Source organism: Felis catus, chromosome B2 (assembly GCF_018350175.1).
Source record: "Felis catus isolate Fca126 chromosome B2, F.catus_Fca126_mat1.0, whole genome shotgun sequence".
NCBI classification, from domain to species: Eukaryota; Metazoa; Chordata; class Mammalia; order Carnivora; family Felidae; genus Felis; species Felis catus.
In genome coordinates this window covers 142,286,802-142,309,730 of record NC_058372.1, presented here as the reverse complement: position 1 = coordinate 142,309,730, position 22,929 = coordinate 142,286,802, and the positions used below count along the sequence as shown (strand labels likewise).

Here is a 22,929-nt window from a genome sequence, read left to right as displayed (position 1 = left end):
AGGCTACAGAGAGGCAGCCACAGCTTACGACGGATCTGAAAAGAGGCTGTAAAACTGGACAGATGAACCCCATACAAAGAGCGGGCCTCTCCCATGTTAAGCCTTGAAGTTGCAGGACTTCCATCAATGCACGCTTCAGTGTCCCCTCCTCTGTGACAATGTCACAGCCTACATTTGGTAGGCAGACCCTTCTACTGGCCTCTTCCTCCAGCCCCTGTGCCGTCATCACTTCCTGAGCCTCTGCAGAGGAGGTGGCCTCCTCCTTTCGGACACAGCCCAGACTCAGCATCCTTTACAGCAGGCAGAGGACTGGAAGAGCAGTCTCGCTGTGGGGAGAGCATACACACTGAGGGAGCCCCATACTGTCTGGAAAGGGGAGGTGTTGTGGTGGGAAAAGGAGGAACGACAGCCAGCTAACATTTATTAGGGTGCTTCCCTCACTCCTCTGAAACCCTCCTTATTTGGTGTCTGTAGTTAGAGCCTGAGAAAGGGATTCTTGTGCACTTACTTAATGGCTTACTGTGGTTTCTCCTGAGCGCTTGCAGAAAGGGGTGTTGGCTGGGGACCGGCCAACTGCGCCTGGTCCCAGGAGAGCTCTAGGGTGTGAACTGCACCACAGGTGGTCCCACTTTGAGGCAAGAGGCAGACTCTGTGCTCCCCTGGGTGTCAGTCCTTGGCTACTGGCTGGTAATGGGGGCGGGGGGGAAGGGGGGCAAGTGTCAGCTGTGAGCTGTGGCAGCCACAGCTGAGAAAGTACTCACAGTATCCACTACATGTAGTTTCCACTAGTCTTTCCAGTCTTCCCTCTGCTAGCTCTTGCTCCTCTGACCTCTGCCGGCAAGTGCCAGGGGTCAGCTGCGACCCTTCTCTCTACCCTGACTTCCTACTGATCTAGTCTCATCTTTAGATCCAAACACTGAAGACCTCCAAATTCTTACCTTCAATACCTTACTCCACATCCTATCTGAGATCCCTACTTGCATGCCTAAAAGACAACACAAACTTAGCACATCCCTAATGGTTCTCTGGACTGGTTTTCCTGTAAGGCTGCTCCTCCTCAGTGCTCTCCACTCATGTGAACGACCCCCATCTGCTGCATGAGTCCTAGAGAGGAAAGCAGACTCCCTTCCCTGCCCCTCAGGCTCCTCAGCTATTGCGGGGGAGGGGGGTGTCTGGGCAGAGACATGGTGCTGATCCCCAGGATAAGGCAAGTCTCACATACTGCTCACATCCCCTATGTGGTGGGGAAGTAATAAACTGATGAAAAACTCAGTGCCAAAGACATCACTCTTTGCTTGATCTTTATTACCACCCCAGTTCTAACAGTGGTACTAGGTCCTACGTGGTTTTTAGATGTGAGTTTAATGCTCATAAAAAAAATTCCCTTGTCTAAACTAGAAACTAGGGAAGAAACTCAAAGAAAGGAATTGTAAATGCGTCTGAAGACACTGATGCACTATATAAATATTAGCTCTTGGAGTTATGGCCAAAGTGTAAACAACTTTTTAGATTTCTAAATAAACTTTAAATTTTAGAAGAGTTTTAGATTTACAGAATAATCACAAAGATAGTACAGAGGTCCCACATGCTCCCCCACCCAGTCCCTGATTATTAATCTCTTACAGTAGTATATTTGTCACAATTAACTGACCAATATGGACCTATCACTACTGATTAAAGTCCATATTCTATTCAACTTTTCTTAGTTTTAATCTAGTGTCCTTTATCTATTCCAGGATCCCATCTAGAATATTGCATTTCATTGCCATATCTCTTTAGGCTCCTTTTGACTATGACAGTTTTTCTGACTTCCTTTTTGGTGACCTTGACGGTTTTAAGGAGGGCTCATGAAGTATTTTGTTGAATATCCCTCAGGTGAGATTTGTCTGATGTCTTCCCATGCTAGGCTGAAGTTAAGGGTTGCCCTTCCCATCACATCACATCATTGGTGCACACTCTCAATAGGATGTATCAATGCTGACATGAACTTTGCTCATCTGGTTGAGCACTTGGTTCACTGTCAAGTTACTATTTCTTCCCCCTTTCCACACTGTACTATTTGGAAGGAAGTGACTGACCATGGGCAGCCTACACTTAAGGAGTAGTGAATTATGCTCCACCTCTGAGAAAGGGGTATCTACATAAATTATTTATAACTCCTCTGCCTGGGAGATTTGCCTATTCTTCTCCATTTATTTAGTTATTTTATCAGTATAGACACATGGATATTTACTTTATAGTTTGGGTTATAATCTGATACTACTTCATCTGTTTTATTGCCCAAATTTTTCCAGCTTTGGCCACTAGGAGCTCTTTTGGGTGGTTCCTATATCCCCCTGTCATATCCGCATCATTGTGTGTGTTTATTTGTTGAGCACCACCTTACTTTCTGACACTGCAAGATGCCCCAGATCCATCACGTATAGTTCCTGTTCTAGTCCTTGAATTACACATTTCTCCATGGAGTCCTGGTTCCTTTTATTAGAAAATGGCATGAGAGGGGTGCCTGGGGGGCTCTCACAGTTAAGCATCTGACTCTTGATATTGGCTCAGGTTATCATCTCGAGGTCGTGGGATACAGCCCCGCATTGGGCTCCATGCTAAGCATGGAGCCTGCTTGGGATTCTCATTCGCATTCTCTCTCTCTCTCTCTCTCTCTCTCTCTCTCTCTCTCTCTCTCTCTCCTGCTTGGCCTTGCATGCACACTCTTTCTTTCAAAATAAATAAGCACTGGGGCGCCTGGGTGGCTCAGTGGTTGCGAGTCCGACTTCAGCTCAGGTCATGATCTCACAGCTAGTGAGCTAGAACCTTGCATCAGGCTCTGTTGACAGCTCAGAGCCTGGAGCCTGCTTTGGATTCTGTGTCTCCCTCTCTCTCTGACCCTCCCCCACTTGTGATCTCTCTCTCTCTCAAAAATAAACATCCAAAAATTTTTAAAAATAAACATTTAAAAAATATGGAACACAGAAAAACATGAAATAATCTCCTGGGGGTATCATTAGTAAAAATCCACTTATCGTACAGAATTTCTCTTGTTCTGGGTTTTCCTAATGCAAGGAAAACAATAAAGGAATGAGAAACGTACAGATTAAAAGATAAAAAAAAAAAAAACATATAACCTAATGCAGTGCATGTAACAGACCTTGTTTGGGTTTGACTCTTAAAATTCAAAAATAAGAGCAATCCAATCCTTTCTAGAAGGTATAAGAGTTGAAAAGACCTTTCACCAAAGAAAATATACAAATGGAAAATGAGCATATGAAAAGATGCTCAATATCATTAGTCGCTAAGAAATGCTAACTAAAAGCACAGTGAGACAATGCTACACCTACTGAAATGACTAACATTAACATTTGGGAATACTTAGCACTTGTGTGTTCAAATCCCAGCTTTTCTTAATTGATCCTTGTACCCCTCTGATATAAAAAAGGAAATATAATAGCTGCTCCCCTGGTATAAATTTCATAAGTATTAAGTCAGGTCCAATAGTGTCTTCCAATAGAAAGGCTAATGGTCTTGAACTTGCTCCTACTGGTAATGGAAAGCCACTTAAAACTGTTATTCTTTTCATAATATGTATACTTTATATAGATATCAGATATCTGTGATATATATTATACACAAAGTACTAAGAGCATTCTTCTTGAGGTTTAAGGTTGTATTTTAGTTAGTATTCATTCAATCGTACAATTATTTGCCAGGCAGTGCATTTCAAAAAAGGAATGGAGAATATACCAGAATCCTAAGATTTAGGGGCAAGGCTGGGGGGAGGGAGGGGTTGTGGGATCTGAAAAAGCATATTAAGTATAATTGCTTTGATTTGCTTTTTTAAAAATTTGCTACTGAAGTATAATACATATGCTTTAATAGATTTTTAGTCATTTCCTTTGAAATTTCAAATAATATTAAAGGAGGATGTGAGAGTTTTATCAAAAAAAAAAAGACATGAGTTTTAAGAAACGCTGGCTACCATACAGAACTAAATGTGACTTGTAAAACAGGACTCACACACTTACACAGAAAGCTTAAAACCAGTTTCACATGTACCAATGTCAATTAAAACACCATATTAGTATTTCCTTTTACTCATATTTATTACTTCCCGAATAACAACTGTGAAACAATCCCACTGCATACCTTGGAATGAATTTCTCAATAAGTAACACACTTTTCAAGTGGTGAGACAGATAAAGTGAAAAAAACTGAAAATGGAAGAATGTGTTAAAATAAATTCTAACAGGTGTAGGGTTGTCTCACTTTGATTTTAAATTAGTATTCTGAATAAAAAGCACTAATCCCATAAAAATTAGCAAGTCATTAAATTCTTTTTTTTTTAGCAAGTCATTAAATTCTTAAAGTCATCATTGTCTGTTAGCAAATGACATTCCCCACTCCTTGCATTTAGATGTGATTCTAATTTGTAACAAGGATCTCAACTCAAATCAAGATCTTCACACAGACCTGTACTAGACATATGCAGTGTTAACTTAAACCGACAAATCTGTGTATTTCCACGATAATGCACACATTTTATTTATTCTTAAATTTCTTAAAAACTCTTCCCAGTCTCTACAGTAAATACAGAAATGCATACACTTAAATTGTCAACCCACCATATTCATGGAGTTTCAAGACATGCCAGAAAGCATCTTCTGTTCTTATCATCATACCTTGTGTCATCTAAGCTCCAGCTAAATCATATTTATGATTCGAAATATTCCATTCTAAACCAAGGGAATGAACATCCTATACTTGGAAGGAAATGGATAGACCAGAAAAGGATGTGATCCACAAAAGGATCCCATGGAATGGTGCCTAGAGCAGGCATTATCATCTCCATTTTACCAGAAAAGGAAACTGAGGTTCAGAGATTAACTGGCCCTCTTGCTCTGCAAGAGGCAGAGCAGGGCCCAGGAACCAGGGACTTCCACTCTTAGCCCGATGTTGTTTCCCTTCTCTAAAAACAAAGTAGGGCAGAATCATTTGACAATCCTGCTGTCTGGGAACACCTATTCATCCTGGGAAAATTACCGTATTTGTGAGGAATGCTCAAATTTTTCATATTAGAAAGCTGAAACTTCTGGTCTACAACTTTTGGTCATCCAAAATGAGCTATAAAAAATATTCTGAGAAAACCAGAAAAAAAAACCTTGGGGCAGAACTAGGAGACTCAAGCACAAATTAAAGCAACCTGATGTTTACTATGAAAGAGAACTTCCTAGCAAGGAGAGGGGTCTATTAGTGAAAGGGGCTGTCTCCAATAGGAACCTGGAACACTGGAAAGGGTGAAGCAGAGGCCTGACAGCCCCTGCCATGGGTGCCTGGAGGCAACTCACCTACCTGGGGGGTTTGCTGGATTAGAACCGGAGCACCTGTTTATCACTACCCAACTCCAAGGCTACAAATTGACATTAACTGTGCCCTTGACACCAGGGATGGTAGGGCCCCAAAAAAGCTGATCTTAAGCTCCCAAACATCTACCTCTGCTCAACCTCCACTATATTTGCTAAAGGGAAATTCAATTATTAAAGTAGTTAACTTGGCTACTTTGATTAAAATTTTAAATAATAATCTTGTCAACCAGGTGTGTACTTTAGTCATCATTTACATTTAATCTACTATATTAATTCTCAAGACGTTCAACTCCCAGAGCAGCTAAGACAGCAGGATTTTCAACCTCCTGCTCTTTAAAATCCCTCCCTCAGCCCAGCACATCGAGCATTTGGTCAGGAAATGGCAGTGCTCCAAACACACTGCTGCCACCTTTGATCCTTAGCCAAATGTGTTTGGCTAGCAGCTGAAGACAGAACCTTAGCTCATCCTCTTACAACCCAACTATCCACACAGCCCCAAGCACACCTCTCAGCTCTGAGTGGGCAGAGAAAAACCAGAACAGGGAATCTATTTTCAGCTGACAACAGAAAATCTGAGTGCCTGTCGGTGCTTTAGCACTCTGCTTCTTCATTTTGTTTGAAAATATCAAGATGGCCTGGATAATCTCTAAGGAATCTTCTAGATCTAATATTTTAAATACATTACATTCTATTTGGTAAAGTACTAAGCAAACATAACATACCCACGGTTCCTAAGTGCAATATCCCACAACTCTTAAATATTAGCCATCCAAGAAAAAAAATCTAGCATCGATCATGGCATATACCTCGTAGGAGGTGAGTGGGGGAATGATGTAGGAGGCAGTGCTCAGTGAATACTGGAGTAATATTTCAATTCAAAGTTGGTATGTTACTTGTTAAATAATTATTTTAAGAGTTACATATATATTGAGTTTCTGTGCATCATACACATTGCCTGTGATGGTTAATTTTGTGCCAAATTGGGTACCTTTAGATTTTCGAAGCAACATATTCATATGGGTGTGATACTCTGGACTATTTACCTAGTGACCCAAAAAGCTGCTAGCTTTGAGTGGGGTCCAGAACGGGAGAAAGCTCCCCAGCAGGTGCAGGCTGCCGTGCGATCTGCTCTGCGGCTGGGGCCGTATGATCGAGCACGTTGCGCCTGGAATGTCAGAGCAGACAGGGATGCTGTTTGGAGCCTCTGGCAGCGCCCTGTAGGTGAGGAGCAAAGCAAGCCCTTGGGATCTGGGGGCAAAGCCTTGTCCTCCTCCACAGATAACCACTCCCCTTGTGCCACACAGTTCTTGCCTTGCTATCCGGCCTCAGGAGAGACTGAACGCTTACCCCGTGGGCCACCAAGTTACCAGGAGACCCGAGCTGCCCGCCACGAGCTGCGTGTCGGCTGACCCAGCAGGACACGGAGCTGGACATGCACAGCAGCACTCCATCATCTGACGGAAGGGGGGCATATACGATCGGGCCCGAGCAGGCCCCGGAGGCACAAGGAAGCTACAGGAGAAAGCAGCACAAATGCCCACGTCCCCACTCCTGCCACATCATCTTCTCTCTCCCAGGCTGATCGATGGCCTCCTGGGGAGTTCTCCAAGATCAGCTGCCGGGGACGAGAAGGCTCAGGCCTGGGGGACAGAAGGTTCTGCCCGACGTACAGACACCGCCCGAATGCAGACAGCGGCAGCACTATGGACCCTCCCGGGGACATCCTTAAAGGACACGGTGAAGGGCGATCCTCCCAGTGGCGGAACCCTGAGCAGTACACCTGGCCGTTCACTTTGCTTGGAAGGAGAAATGGCCCAATGTGCAATTATGTATCAATTCTTGGGCTGGGGCCAACGGTTTGGCTGGATGGTCAGATTTGGAAAAACTGGTGACAAGAAATTTGGGGAAGAGGAATGTGGGTGGTCCTCTCTTCCAAAAAGTGAAGATATTTGTGTCCTATAAATGCCCACCGTAGGGTTACTTCAGCAGAAGAGGATGTTAATAATCAAGCGGATAGGACGATCCATTCTGTGGATACCAGTCAGCTTCCCTCTCCAGCCGCTCCGTCCTGTCCCAGTGGGCTCATGAACCCAGTGGTGGGAGGCTGCCCATGGTGGAAGGGATGGAGGTTATGCATGGGCTCAGCAACAGACTTCACTCACCGAGGCTGACCAGGCTATGGCTACTGCTGAGTGCCCTATCTGCCAGCAGCAAAGACTAACACGGAGCCCCGATATTGTGCCATTACCCCAGGGAGATCTGCCAGCTACCTGGTGGCAGGTTGATTGCACTGGACTGCTGCCATCATGGAAGGGGAAGCATTTTGGTCTTACTGAAACAGACATTCTGGATGTGGATTTGCCTTCCCTGCACACAATGCTTGCACAAAAACTACCAACCATGGAATTACAGAATGCCTTATCCACCATCATGGTATTCTACATTGTACTACTTCTGATCAAGAAATTCACTTCACGGTAAAAAAAAAAAAAAAAAAAAAAAGTATGGCAGTGGGCCCATAATTATGGAGTTCACTGGTCATACCATGTTCCCCATTATCCTGAAGCAGCTAGTTTGATAAAATAGTAAAATGGCCTTTTGAAGACTCAGTTACCGTGCCAGCTAGGTGGCAGTACCTTCCAGGGCTGGGACAAGGTCCTCTAAGAGGTGGGGTCTGCTCTGAATCAGTTGTCCAACATATGGTGCTGTTTCTTTCCCCTAGTCAGGATTCACAGAGCCAGGAATCGAGGAATACAAATGATAGTGGCACCACACACTTTTACCCCTAGTGACCCACTACCAAAACATGGCTTCCTGTCTCCATGACCTCCCCTTCTGCTGGTTCCAAAGGCAGGAATGCTTCCCCCAGGAAACACAACAACGATCCCATTAAACTGAAAGTTAAGACGGCCATCCAGCCAGTTTGGGCTCCTCATGCCTAGGAATCAACACGGACAGAAGGGACTTCCGGAGCCAGCTGGGTGACTGATGCAGACCACCGAGGGGAAAGCCGGCTGCTGCCCTACACAGTGGGTGGGGAGGGTGCGTCCTGGTGGCTCTGACCCTGGAGAACCATGACTACTGCACTGCCTACCGTTAGAATGATAAACACACTTTGTTCTAAATTTCTGACGCTCCCCATCTGGCTCAATATTTACACTTTAAGTTAAAATATCTTAAAATTCCTGTCAAGTATTTATGTATTATTTTCCCCTTTTAATCTTTTTTTTTCTAATTATGAAAGTAGTAAATACACACTAAACAAAACTCATGTTACAGAAATAAATAGAAAATAGAAAATTCAGGATGCCTGGGTGGCTCAGTCGGTTGAGAGTCCGACTTTGGCTCAGGTCATGATCTCACAGTTGGTGGGTTTGAGCCCCGCCTTGGGCTCTAGGCTGACAGCTTGGAGCCTGGAGCCTGAAGTCTGCTTCAGATTCTGTGTCTCCCTCTCTCTCTGCCCTTCCCCTATTCATGCTCTGTCTCTCTCTCTCTCTCTCTCTCTCTCTCTCTCTCTCTCTCTCTTTCTGTCAAAAATAAATAAACATTAAAAATTAAAAAAAAAAAGAAAGAAAGAAAGAAAATAGAAAATTCCTTGAAATTTGGTACTTCCCAAACAACTATCTGAACTATTTGGTCACATTTCTGCAGATGTATGTTTTCTCTTCCCTGTTGAATGGACACACATGACACCTTAATCGAGATAAATGTATATTCATCCTCCTCTAACTGCTAAGTTCCTCACATCCCTCCCAATGACTGCACTCCCTGTCAACATCTTTGCACACGTTAATATGTTTTCAAGTGACTTCACATTTCTGTGTTTTTTAAGCTCACCCACAAACCCCCCAACCTGTCCCACAACACAGGATCCTGCTGCTGGGGAGAAGTAGCTCCTTAATAAAGTTCTTATTAACCAACTAGGGCATCCTGAAGGAAACTGACAGGAGCCCTCCCTCAATGATACCACTGAGTGATTTTCAATGGAGTCTTTAGATAGTTTTCCTAAAGGGCGGTCTCACCCGAGAGCTCCCCAGGGCTCCTAGAACTAGGGATGAGGGACCAGAAGGGAGAGCTTTCCACCTTTCTCACCCGGAAACAGCATGAAGGCACGAGCCAGCTGTTACTGACTGCCGTCTGGTGGCACAGAGGTGACAGCACAGAGGACCAACGTCCACGCGCAAGCTAGAGCTGAGTTGATCTCCCACAGGAAGCTTTTCTTGCCCGGGTGCCCCATGCTCCACTTCTCAGTTACCCTCCAACCTAGCAGCCGAGTTCCTGTGGGGCCCCACACTGTGTTGCAGACTTGAGTACTGCCAGGGGCTGGCGTGGTCCTTATCCCATGGGCAATGCTCTGTAGTTTATTTATTTATTTAACGTTTTACTTATTTTTGAGACAGGGAGAGACAGAGCATGAACAGGGGAGGGTCAGAGAGAGGGAGACACAGAATCTGAAACAGGCTCCAGGCTCTGAGCTGTCAGCACAGAGCCCAACGCAGGGCTCGAACTCAAGGACTGCGAGATCATGACCTGAGCCGAAGTCAGCCGCCCAACTGACTGAGCCACCCAGGCATCCCCAATGCTCTGTAGTTTAAATGGAACTGAAGAGAGCGCATGACAGAGTCACAAGTTGCTTTTTTCTTTTACTCACCGGGCAGACAGTGTTGACCATGGTTACTGTTACAAAATTATTTGTAACACAAAAATTGAGGAAAGTAAAGAATGGATGTCTGAGAAAACAGGAACGAAGACCGGGTAGTTCTGTACAGGACATTACGGTCATCAAAATTAACTGAAATTTCTTTCACTTCCCAAAGGGGTAGGGGTGAAGGAAGATGTTGGCATTTTAAATATTACTGTTGGATTCTCCTTGGTACCTCAAAAATACTACACATTTAGCTGCATTTTAGTTTTTTAAAGGAATGGCTATTAGGAAGATAATGCCATCTGGAGGATATGAATCATCTACGGGAGGTCAACTCAGAACTAGGTTTTAGATGGTTTGTGCTTCTGAAGCTCAAAGTAGCTCAAAAGAATTTTATTTAACTTGTCCCCATAATATCCATGGAACCTTCATAACTTTCTCATATTTTGCATATAAGACAACATACACAAAAGTTTTATCTAAGACCTTTCCATGATTTCTGTAGAGCTAGCACTACGATTCAGGCTCCTAAATATCAGCCCAGACTATCAGACTGCTTTTGAGTTGATTAATTTCAACCACACTGAGCTACAGATTAAGACTGAGGCACTTTTACAAAAACCAGATGGTCACTCAGAATTATAAAGAAATTGTGTACATCCAAAAAAAATGAAACAAATGAGAGAACAGTGCCTCCGTGGAGGTGCGGTTCCCACCTACTAGGGTGTACCTGATGTACAGTAAAAGAAGACAAGCACTTGACATGAAAGAAATGAGAAGACCGGGCTCAGGCAAGCGACGGCCTAGCAGATGAGTCCTTAAGTCAGTGAGGGCTGCCCATCCGGGATGGCCTCGCCCACACCCTAGGCCAAGGCTTCACTCCAAGGGACGCTTCCCAATGAGAGAGGTCTCACACAGCTCTGTCTCTGTCACTCACCACTGTTTGACGTTTGCTTTTTATTTCTTGGATTGTGGGACACTTTATACTTAGAACCCAGAACATGTGCAACAGATAAAAGTAAACAGTGCAGGCACACACATTCACTATGTTCTATGCAGTGCTTGTTCACTTCCAAGGAAAAACTGGTCAACGTGAAACTACCTGTAGCTTTTCTCAATCAAGAGGCCTTACTGAGGCTTTAGTTTCTGCTTATTTCAATATACATCCTTGAACACCATACTGTTCCATCAATGGTCCTGTGTGAGGAACTGAATGAAATGTCATCGTTCTTTTTAAGTTATACAATACACAGAAATACACAAGATAAATATGAACCATGAGGGCAAAAAAACCCAGCTGTGTTTCTTACCAAATTCAAGTACGAGACTTTCGTACTTCAAAAGGCGAGGAATGAAATTCTACATAACCAAAACTGTTAGCAGCATGATGTAAATCATTTCCAACACAATTCTTTACAAGTACTGGGTTGGTTAGACCACAGAATTAATATGCAAATGATCCTGGCTACACCCCAATTAAAATGTCCAAGAAGTATGGAGGATCCCGAGGTACTTGCTACGTTTACGGAGCATTCACCCTATGCCAGACCCCACGCTGGAGCCAGAGAGACAGCTAAGTACAGCATAGGGTTCACACAGCCAGAAGTGCTCTGGTTGGGGGGGACCAGCAGGTAAGTAACTAGACAATGAAATGAAAAGGCCACCTACTGAATGGAAGAAATACTTGCAAACCATATACCTGATAAGGGGTTAACATCCAAAATATATAAACTCCTACAACTCAATAGCAAAGACATAAACATCTGATTAAAAAGTAGGTAGAGGATCTGAATAGACTTTCTTCCAAAGAGATATGGATGGCCAACAGGCACTTGAAAAGGTGTTCCACATCACCAATCATCAGAAAAATGCAAATCAAAACCACACTGCAAATCACCTCACACCTGTTAAAATGGTTAGACTCAAAAAGACAAGAAATAACAAGTGTTGATGAGCATGTGGAGAAAAGGGAACCCCAGTGTACTGTCGGTGGGAATGTAAATTGGTGCAGACACTGTAAAAAAACGGTATGGAGGTTCCTGAAAAAATTAAAAATAGAACTACCATATGATCCATCAAATCCACTTTGGTTAGTTATATGGAGAAAAAGAAAACACTAATTCAAAAAGAAAAATGCACTTCTATGTTTATTGCAGCATTATTTATAATAGCCAAGATATGGAAATAACCTAAGTGTCCATCGATGGATGAATGGATAAAGAAGATTTGATATACACATACAATGGATTACTATTCAGCCCCCTCCAGTCCCAAGAATGAAACCCTGCCATTTGTGACAACAGGGAGGGACCTTGAGGGTATTATGCTAAGTGAAACAAGCCACACAAAGACAAATATTATATGACCTCACTTACGTATTGAATTAAAACAACAATAACACATAAGCTCTATAAATACAGAGAAGAGATCAGTGGTAGCCAAAGCCAGGGAATGAGGAGTGGACAAAATGGATGAAAGGGGTCAAAAGGTACAAACTTGCAGTTATAAAATAAATCATGGGGATATAACAAACAGCTTGGTAACTATAGTTAATAATACTGTATCGCATATTTGAAAGTTGATAAGAGAGTAGATATTAAAAGTCCTTGTCACACAGAAAGTATTTTTTTTTTAAAAAACCTTTATTTTTGAGAGAGACAGAGAGTGTAAGCAGGGGAGGGGCAGAGACAGAGAGACACAGAATCCAAAGCAGGCTCCAGACTCTGAGCTGTCAGCACAGAGCCTGAAGTGGGGCTCAAACTCACGAACCGCGAGATCATGACCTGAGCTGAAGTCGGATGCCCTACCGATGGAGCCACCCAGGTGCCCCAAAAGTTTTTTTTTTTAACTATGCATGGTAATGGATGTTAACTAGACTTACTGTGGTGATCATTTCACAACATATACAAATACCAAATCATTATGTTGTGCATATGAAATTAATGTCAATTATACCTCAATAAAACAATCTTTAATTTACCTCAGTAACTTTTAGAAAGGTTTATAAATAAAATTCTTTAATCTGATAAACTTTATCAAAATGGTAATTCTCAATAAATTAACGTAGTTGAATGTTTATTAATAAATATCTTTTAAACATGATTCGTATTACACAATTCTGAGGCTGCCAGACTGTTAAGCAACAGCTATAAAATGCTAGCATCACCCCTTGCTCTGGTCCTGGAATCTGAGAAGCCTGGTAAGAATTACCCCAAGTGACAAGGCTGACTGGCAAGACAGAGACAGAGATTAGATAAAAACTCTCAACCTCTTTTGGATTATCCTTTTATCAAAATTCACATAAACATTAAAGAGCTCTGAGTATAGTGTAAGGGTTCCAGTTTCAGGCTCTGAAGTCAGACAAACTTGTAGAAATGCTGGCTGCAGAATATGCTACTTGTGGCTCTAAGTCCTGTCCACAGATAGAGAGGTTATGAGGAACATGTTTTTTAAAAAGTACCTGGCACACAGGAAGATCTGAATAAATGTCACATTTGATTATCTCTTACTTAAGCGAATACCCACAAAGCGCCTGACCTCCCCAGAGCACAATGTGAAAGGCGCTCTCAGGCAGTCTGCTTTGAGGCCAGAATTCATCACCGTGTGAATACCCGCAGCTCAGCCTGCTGACCCTAGATGGCTAAGTGTGGGCCTTTTCTAGCACCGTGGGCATTGCCTGAGAGCTTGGAAAATGCAGAATATCAGCTGACCCCAGACACAGTGAATCAGAATCTGCACGTCAACAGGTATTTCATATGTGTGCATTCAAGCCTGGAGACAGGGTACTACAGGAGAACACATCGAGGGCTGTAAATGTCGCATAAAATGCTACAACAGTTCAGCTGAGGAGGGAAAGCAGTGCTTCCTTCGGGTCGCTGTATTGCCTACTCAGCATCACTAAAAAGGATCCAGATGAAAGCTGCTAAGGGGGCACATTTAAGCCCAATAGGTGATTACTTGTCAAATATTAGCCCTCCTTGTCTTTTGCCCTTTCTCTTATTACTTCAAAAGTCCCTTGACAGGGGTGCGTGGGTGGCTCAGTCGGTTAAGCGTCTCACTTTAGCTCAGGTCATGATCTCACGGCAGGTGGGTTCAAGCCCCGCATCAGGCTCTGTGCTGACAGGTCAGCTTCGGATTCTGTATCTCCCTCTCTCTCTCCGCCCCTTCCCCACTCACACTCTGTCTCACCGTCTCTTAAAAAATAAACAAACATTATAAAAAAAAAAGTCCCGAGACAAACTGCCAACCCTTCAGATTCCCAACAAATTGGGGATTACTTTGGACAGCCACAAAACTGAGGCAGAGGGAAATACCTCGTTCAAAAGCGAACACCAATGCCTGTGAGGAAGGTGGTAGCAAGGTCGCATACCTATGCACACACACCTGCCTACACATGCCTACACGTGCACCTGCACACACACATCTAGGGTGTTTCCTAAGTTTGCCTGACAACTGGAAAGCAGATATTGCCTGAGCCTCACACTAATACACGAATACACTGGCTTGCCAAGGAGGGAGTAGCCACATCAACAACGTATTGTTACCAAAACAAAACAAATGTCAGTTCACGGAGAGGTCACTTTGGCTTTGTCATTTGTAGGGCATTTAAAAATAAGAAAACTCAGTATTAGGAGTGTCCTCAAGGAACATTGTTTTGTTGAGTCTATTCAGGTGGTTTCATACATGAAAACTGTTTTGCTCTGCTCTGGGGAGGGGCAGAGTAGCCTCAGTTGACTAACCATGTAACTTGCAGCCTGTTGGGATTACCCCTCAGGGACAGGCACTTTTCTCAAGAGAAGGGTTAGAAGCAGCATTTACAAGCAAGGAGCCCTCATCATAAGGGGCAACTCCCAAAATCCTCAGTGGACAGGTACTAAGCCAATGACCCTGTGGGAGCTACGTGAAGCCTAGCACTCGGCTCCAATGGTCAGGATGGGTGGCTGCGGGGCAGAAGGGGGAGCTTGCTAACCAGGAGCCCACCTGCTGTAAGCTTAGTCTGGAGAAATGGTGAAACCCTTCGCACATGTGATATTCAGCAGGGGTAATCTGCTGACTTTGCACACAGATTAAAGATTGCAGTCTCCAAAAGTATCAGCCCTACTATCTGCTGAAGAAGGCAGGACGACTTTGGCTGTTGTGCTGGGGGCACTAGGTACCCATGAAATCATCACCCTGATGGGGTTCAGGTCGGGCTGCTCCCAAATAGGGCACGTGTTAAATTGAAGGCATGTGAGAAATGGCAGGTGCAGAAAAGACCCTTTGACCTTCTCCCCTGAAGTAGGTCATATGACGCTCATGGGAGAGATGCCTTCCCTGTGCCCAGAGGAAAGGAGCATTCTTATCTCTGAAGACAGGAGGATGTGAGTGGACTCTGAACAGACAGGCCTTGCTAAGCTTCCCCCAGTGAACCACACTGAGCCCTCTGTCCTATCACCTTCCCGCTGCTTCCCAGCCTTCGTCAAACCCAGTATAAAACCACACAGGTTTAACTACTTCTCCAGGGCTCATTTTCTCCCGAAGGCTCTCGTTTCATGTAAAACTTACATTAAGTGAAATCTATGTGCTTTTCTCTTGTTAACCTGTCCTTTGTGCAGAGATCCAGTTGGGAACTTAAGACGACAGAGGAAAGGTATTTTCCTGCCCTACAATGCACTGGACTGCCAGAGCCTGTGGGAGTAAGGCCCAGAACAAACAGGGGATAGTACCCTGGGACTGGATGTGCCCCTGCTGCCCTGCATAACATCTGTATCTTGTGGACTTTCAAAATGCAGACTTTCAAATTTTCATGATAAATGAAAAAATAGAGGCCATCACTATTTATTGCAGTAACAAATTTATTGCAATAACAAATAATCTCACAGGTTTATTTCTTGATCGTGCTTCACACCCATGTGGGTGAGTTGGGGGCTCTGTTCTGCACAATCTTCACCCAGAGACCCGGGCTGACAGAGCTTCTAGTACCTATCCCACCACCAACTGCAGGGCAGGGAGAAGGGAGCACGGAAAATCAGGCAGAGCTTCTCAAAGGTTTTGCTCATATTTCACTGGACAAGGCGAGCTGAGAACATCTAACTTGAAGGGAAAGGAGACGGGTGATCCTACCGTGTCCCTGAACTGAGACATTACACACCAGCGCAGTGGGGAGCTCTCCTGCCCAGGTTCCAGAAGGCACCTGTGACACTGGCCTTGGCTGACCCATGCCCCTGAGGGTTACTCTGAAACAGAAGTGTCCACGCTCAAGGGAGTTTCCATAAGTTCTGCCAAATGAACAGCACCTTTGTCCAGGGCTTCATGCAGCACCGTTTCCCACAGATTCCCTCTGGTTGCCCACCATGTGGTTGTCAGTTTCCCCCTAAAGTTCACCTTTTGTTGAAAATGTTTCCCTTACTGAGCAAACACATTCTCACGTTTCATAATTAATGAGCTATTCCATCCCCTCATGAGCCACTTTCTTCAACCCCTAGTCGAAGTGATGTGAAAGTAACGCAGCCTGAAGCCATCCACCTCCAGCTGCACTCCCATCAGATTACAGACAGCAGGCTCCACCCACTTCTCCAGGATTCTTAATGCCTGTGCTTAAGAAAAATGTGTGTACATTTCTTGTAGGGAAGTTAAAACAAATTAAGTTGAAAAAAAACAACAAAAAAGCCTCTCCTACTTGTGACTATTTAAGTGAAATATCTTAAATTATATCGCTATGTATGTGTATGTTTGTACAGAAAAGCAGTCTGCAAGGAGAGACGCCAATGTAAACAACAGTTATCTCTATGAGATGGGATTACAAAGGTTTTCATATTCTTCCAGTTGTGCATTTTTTACAAAATAAATATATTACTTATATAATTTCAAACATACGATTACATAAAAATTAGAAAAGCTGTATTAAATTTGGTCCCTTTAGTGTATTTTCAAAGGATCTATTTCATAATAATGAATTCCTTTTCTATATTCAACTGACCATTGAACCACAAGGGATGTAGGGATACTGACCTCCTGCACAGCCAAAAATCCATGTGTAACTTTTGAGTTCCTCAAAACTTTACTAATGGCCTACTGCTGACCAGACCACTTACCTATGATAACATACTTGATTAATACATATTTTGTATATGTATCATATACTGTATTCTTACAACAAAGAAAATGTTAAGAAAACTGTAAGAAAGAGAAAATACATTTACAGTAATGTATTTATCGAAAAACAAAGTTCACATATAAATGACCCACACTTCAAACCCATGCTGTTCAAGGGTCAGCTGTGTTACCTGTTTGACTCTCCCTGGGTAAAGTATTGCACCTAAGGTAAAGAAAGCAAATACTGATCATCACAGTATTTACTTGATTTGTAAAAATGGACCTCTGTCTCAAAAAAGGCAGGCAGAATTAAGCTTTCTGTAAATGTTTCTTAACCATCTGACTGAACTGCCTAAAAGCAAGGATGATTCTTGCCAGGAACAAACACGTGATGAAGTCAGTGTGAGAACAAGACAAAAGGGCAGAGAGAACCAGGGCTCCGCTCTTTCCATGACAGATGTGACAGGGCTAGAGGGAGAGGGAAGGCCAGTACTAGTAATAATAATACTAGCAGCTGAGTACACTGGGGCAGCACTCTGCTTGGTTATTACACGCATTTTCTCATTTAAGTTGGAGGATTACTCTACTAGTAAGAACCACTATTATTCTTACTTTTGGCAACAAGAATACGAAGGCACAGGAAGATCTCACAATTTGCCCAAAGTCTCATAGCTGCCATGGGCCAGAACCATGATGCAAAGTCAGCAATCTGTACACCTGACCCACATCACACTTCAGATCAACTCCAGGAAGACTGAACAAAGTAAAGAAATACCTAACTACAGCATATCCAGTGTAAAACACAACTGTACAGGTATGACATCTTTAAAAACTGGTAATTTTCTAAGCTTTGAGGCAACAGCAGATAAATAAAACAGCAGACCTACCATAGCGACATATGCATGCTCCTGTTCAGGTCTGCAGTAGACACCCCTGTTTCTCTGTGTCCAGCTCTCCTGGTTTCTGCAAGAAAGAGAGCAACTCCTCGTCCACCCACATGCTGGTGCCAGCCATTCCCATCATGCACCTCCTGGCCAGCTGGCTACAGGGAGGGGCCTCACGCAGGCTGGCTAACCAGGCCTTCCACACGGATGCTCACAGTGACTGCTCCTAATGGAATGTGACACGGCAGCCCTGGGTGACAGAGGGTCTACTCTCTACCTGGCTCTATGAGCTGTGGGGGTCACAGAAGCCTGGCCTGGGGCTATCAAAAAACATCTACTGTGTCTCTTCAACAAATGGTGCTGGGAAAACTGAACAGCTACATGCAAAAGAATAAAACTGGACCACTTTCTTATACCATACACAAAAATAAACACAAAATGGATGAAAGCACTAAATGTGAGACCTGAAACCATTAAAATCCTAGAAGAGAATACAGGCAATAATAACTTCTTTGACAGTGACCACAGCAACTTCTTTCAAGATATGTCTCCTGGTGGGGGTGGGGGAGAGGGGAAAATGGGTGATGGGCAGTGAGGAAGGCACTTATTGGGATGAGCACTGGGTGTTGTATGTAAGCGATGAATCACGGGAATCTACCCCCAAAACCAAGAGCACACTGTATACACTGTATGTTAGCCAACTGGACAATAAATTATATTAAAAAAAAAAAGATATGTCTCCTGAGGCAAGGGAAACAAAAGCAAAAATAAACTATTGGAACTACATCAAAATAAAAGGTTTCTGGGGTGCCTGGGTGGCTCAATTGGTTAGGTTAAGCATCCAACTCTTGGTTTGGGCTCAGGTCATGATCTCGTAGTTTGTGGGTTTGTGCTTCGTGTCAGACTCTGCACTGACAGCACAGAACCTGCTTGGGATTCTGTGTATCTGTCTGTCTGTCTCTAAATAAATAAATAAATAGATAGATAGATAGATAGATAGATAGATAGATAGATAGATAGATAAAGCAAGCTTCTGCACAGAGAAAGAAACAAAACTAAAAGGCAACTTAAGGAATGGGAAAAGATTCCCCATTTACAAATATTTGCAAATGACGTATTTGCAACATATCCAATAAAGGGCTAGTATCCAAAATATATGTAGAATTTATAAAACTTAACACCCAAAAAACAAATAAACCAATTACAAATGGGCAGAATACATGAAAAGACATTTTTCCAAAGAAGACATCCAGATGGCCAATAGACACATGAAAAGATGCTCAATGTCACTCATCATCAGGGAAATACAAATCAAAACTACAATGAGGTATCACCTCACACCTGTCAGAGTGGCTAAAATCAACAACACAAGAAACAACAGGACTTGGCGAGGATGTGGAAGAAAAGGAACCCTCTTACACTGTTGGTGGGAACGCAAACTGGTGCCACTGTGGAAAACAGTATGGAGGTTCCTCAAAAAGTTAATAGAACTACCCTATGATCTAGCAATTGCACTACTGGCTATTTACCCAAAGAATACAAGAACATTAATTCAAAGGGATAAATGCACCCCTATGTTTATTGCAGCATATTTACAACAGCCAAGATATGGAAGCAGTCCAAGTGTCCATCAACTGATGAACGGATAAATGAATGTGGTATAGATATAGGATGCAATATTATTCAGCCATAAAAAAGAATGAAATCTTGACATTTGCAATGACATGGGTGGAGCTAGAGAGTATAACGCTACTAAGTGAAATAAAGTCAGAGAAAGACAAATACCATATGATCTCACTCATACGTGGGATTTTAAAAACAAGAAAAGGGCAAAAAATGAGAGAGAAAGTAAGAAACAGACTCTTAACTAGAGAGAACAAAGTGATGTTTACCAGAGGGGGGGTGGGCTAAATAGATGATGGAAATGAAGGAGTGCACTGGCTGTGATGAGCACCAGGTGTTGTATGAAGTGTTCAATCACTATACTGCACACCTGAAACTAATATAACACTGTATGTTAATTAACTGGAATTAAAATAAAAACTTAAAAAAGAGCAAACAAGTAGCAATAAATAAACAAAAAAAGAGATTGCAATAAAAAAAAATGCCAACTATGGAAGAAACTGTGACAGAGAATACAGTCAACACATGGAGAAAGCAGAGCTGAAGACAACACCTAAGTGTGGAGACCAAAATGTGCCCAAAGCCAGACCAACCCAGGGCATTTCAGTTATAAGAGGCAATACTTCTCTAGTTTTGCTTAAGTTAAAGTAAGGTTTATGCAACTTGTAACCGAAAGAGATATAACTAATGCTAACTGAAACTGCTAAATTAGTAAACTGAAAAAAATTTTAAAAACTAAGAAAAAATGTGTCTACCAAATACAACAAAGAATGAAGAAGAGAAAGGGCTAAATAAATCAGGGGAAATGGCTCGATTTCTTAGTGAACAAAGAAATACTAACTTCAAACACATCAGTCCCAGAGGCAGTGTAGGACAGTGAATGGTCTTGCCCATGATCCAATCCCAACTCCCTCCCTCCCCATCTACCTCTGCTGGTTTCCAAGCTCCCTCCCCTCCCCTTCCCCGCCTTGCGGTGGGGACTGGCCAATGAAAGGTGAGCAGAAAGTGGACAAAACCACCCATCCAGCTTTCTCCTGCCTTTAGCCTTAATGTGGCGGAGTGAGCTGCAGCAGCCAGCCTGTGGATGTGAGGAAAAGAACAGAACTGCAGAAACGCTGCCTCAGGCTTCTGAGAAATGGCAGCAGCCACTTGCCTTCTGGGCTTCCTACACTGTGATTCAAATTCCTACTCGTGTAACTCCTGGCTAGGCAGAGGCTGTTATTTCCTTCAACAGCACTACTGAGTGCCTGCCACATGCCAGGCACTATTCTAGGCTCTAGGAATACAGAGTGAGCAGAACCGAAAGAGCCTGCTTTTCCGGAGCGTCTTACGCCACAGAGGACAAGCAGACACAGGTAACACAAAGCATCTATTCGTAAGCAACAGTAACAGCAAAGGGTCACTGGAAGGTACCACATCCAGCGCGGGCAAAGATGCTATCAGACGGCTATCCTCAAATGGCGATATGTACTGGAAACCGAGCAGCCCATTCCCACTCCTAAGTCAGTCTCCTTAATCCAGGAGTTCCAGGTCTTTTACACCACGTATGGAAATACACTTGAAAGCCCCTGCCATCCAGTATTTCTGGTCTATTTAAAAATTATCTTAAGGAAAAACATGGTGTTGCTAAGAGAAAAATACTTTGAAGAGTATTCACCAAATTTGCCTTTGTATGTTTAAATTTCCTAAGAGAGCCCTCATAAATTATAGCTGATTCTAAACAATTGCTCCTGATTATTTGGCTTAAGTCACAGCCCCTTAATCCTGGTCTGGGGCATGATGCACTTTATACATGCTACTGTTAAGAGGAAACAGCTAATGACCTTGCTGTAAACCTTGCTGTAAACCTTGCTGTAAATACCTGTTACTCAGTTTTTCAAGATATATCCATAGTACTCCATTTTATAATAAAATACTTCCTTATGGTTTTTATTATAAATTTTACAAAAAGAAATAAATAGCGGGGTGCCTGGGTGGCTCAATCGGTTAAACTTCCGGCTCTTGGTTTGGGCTCAGATCACGATCTCACAGTCCCTGAGTTCAAGCCCTACATCAGGTTCTGCACTGATAGTGCAGACAGACCCTGCTTGGCATTCTCTCTCTCTCCTTCTCTCTCGGCTCCTCCCCCACTCACACTCACTCTATCTCCCCCCACCCCAAATAAATAAAACTTTTAAAAAATTGTTAAAAGATAGAAAGAAATAGCAATATGCTCATCCTGTACCTGCCCCCCAAACATAAATACACACACAAATACTACACTAAGAAATCCTTTCAGCATTAAAGTTGTGCCCATGCTGCTGTTTATTATTACAAATTTTTTTTTTTAATTTTTTTTCAACATTTTTTTTTTTATTTATTTTTGGGACAGAGAGAGACAGAGCATGAATGGGGGAGGGGCAGAGAGAGAGGGAGACACAGAATCGGAAGCAGGCTCCAGGCTCTGAGCCATCAGCCCAGAGCCTGATGCAGGGCTCGAACTCACGGACCGCGAGATCGTGACCTGGCTGAAGTCAGACGCTTAACCGACTGCGCCACCCAGGCGCCCCACAAATATTTCTATTTTATTCCTCTATTAAAACAAACACAGTACCCATGAGAAATAAATGTACTTAGTTGAATGAAATTCTTCACTCGAGTTTTCAATTTCCACAAAACCATAGTGTGCTCTTCTCCTATCATCTGACTTTCCAACTACTTGGTACACAGGCTGTGATCTTAGCATGCTGTTAGCTCCTTCTCCTGCTGTGATGTGATTTTCCATCTGCTGGGCATGGTAATGACTTTTCCTGATCTAGAAAACCATCATATGGACCCCATCCTATAGATAGCCTCCAAAGACACTTCCAGTTACAAATGTATCTGATGAAATGAAATATAAAGACTGATAGTTAGGCCCAATTTATCTTGGAGGTCAACACTGTTCAAATGTAGTATAAACACTTTGCTGCATAAAGTCAGCTTTTGGAAGAAGTCAACAGTGCAAATAAGATAGCTATTTGTAGATACTGCTCCCTAGCTAGGAGCACATTGCCATACTGTGGAATTGACAAAATTCTAAGAAAACAAATTGGAATTCAGGCTGTTACCTTTTCTTGAAGATGCTAACAAATCAATACAGACAAAACAGCTTAAACATTCACCAACACATGGATAAATAATTAAATAAATAATGATACATACATTCATTTGCATAACTAGCTTTTCCTCTCTTTTTTCTTCTTTTTTTTAGTGTGCTGACATGAAAAGAAGTTCACATATAATTGACTTACAGGAAAAAATCAAGCTGCTGATCAGGTATACCATGATTCAATTTTGTGTTACAAAAAGCTGTGTTCATTTATATGCA

At 42.9% G+C, this 22,929-nt stretch overlaps 1 protein-coding gene across 3 annotated transcripts in view; it reads right to left on the bottom strand.

Annotated features, from left to right (window-relative positions):
• The window catches only part of TULP4 (TUB like protein 4), a 242,158-nt gene that overhangs the window by 92,267 nt on the left and 126,962 nt on the right, over positions 1-22,929 (bottom strand). Inside the window, exon 2 of one of the 3 annotated variants that reach the window (XM_023254541.2) lies at positions 17,961-18,036. The exons of the other annotated variants lie outside the window; for them this stretch is intronic. Within the exon in view, the coding sequence (XP_023110309.1) occupies positions 17,961-17,963 (3 nt within the window). The 5' untranslated portion in view covers positions 17,964-18,036. The remainder of the gene's footprint in view (positions 1-17,960; positions 18,037-22,929) is intronic. 3 annotated transcript variants of the gene reach the window in all.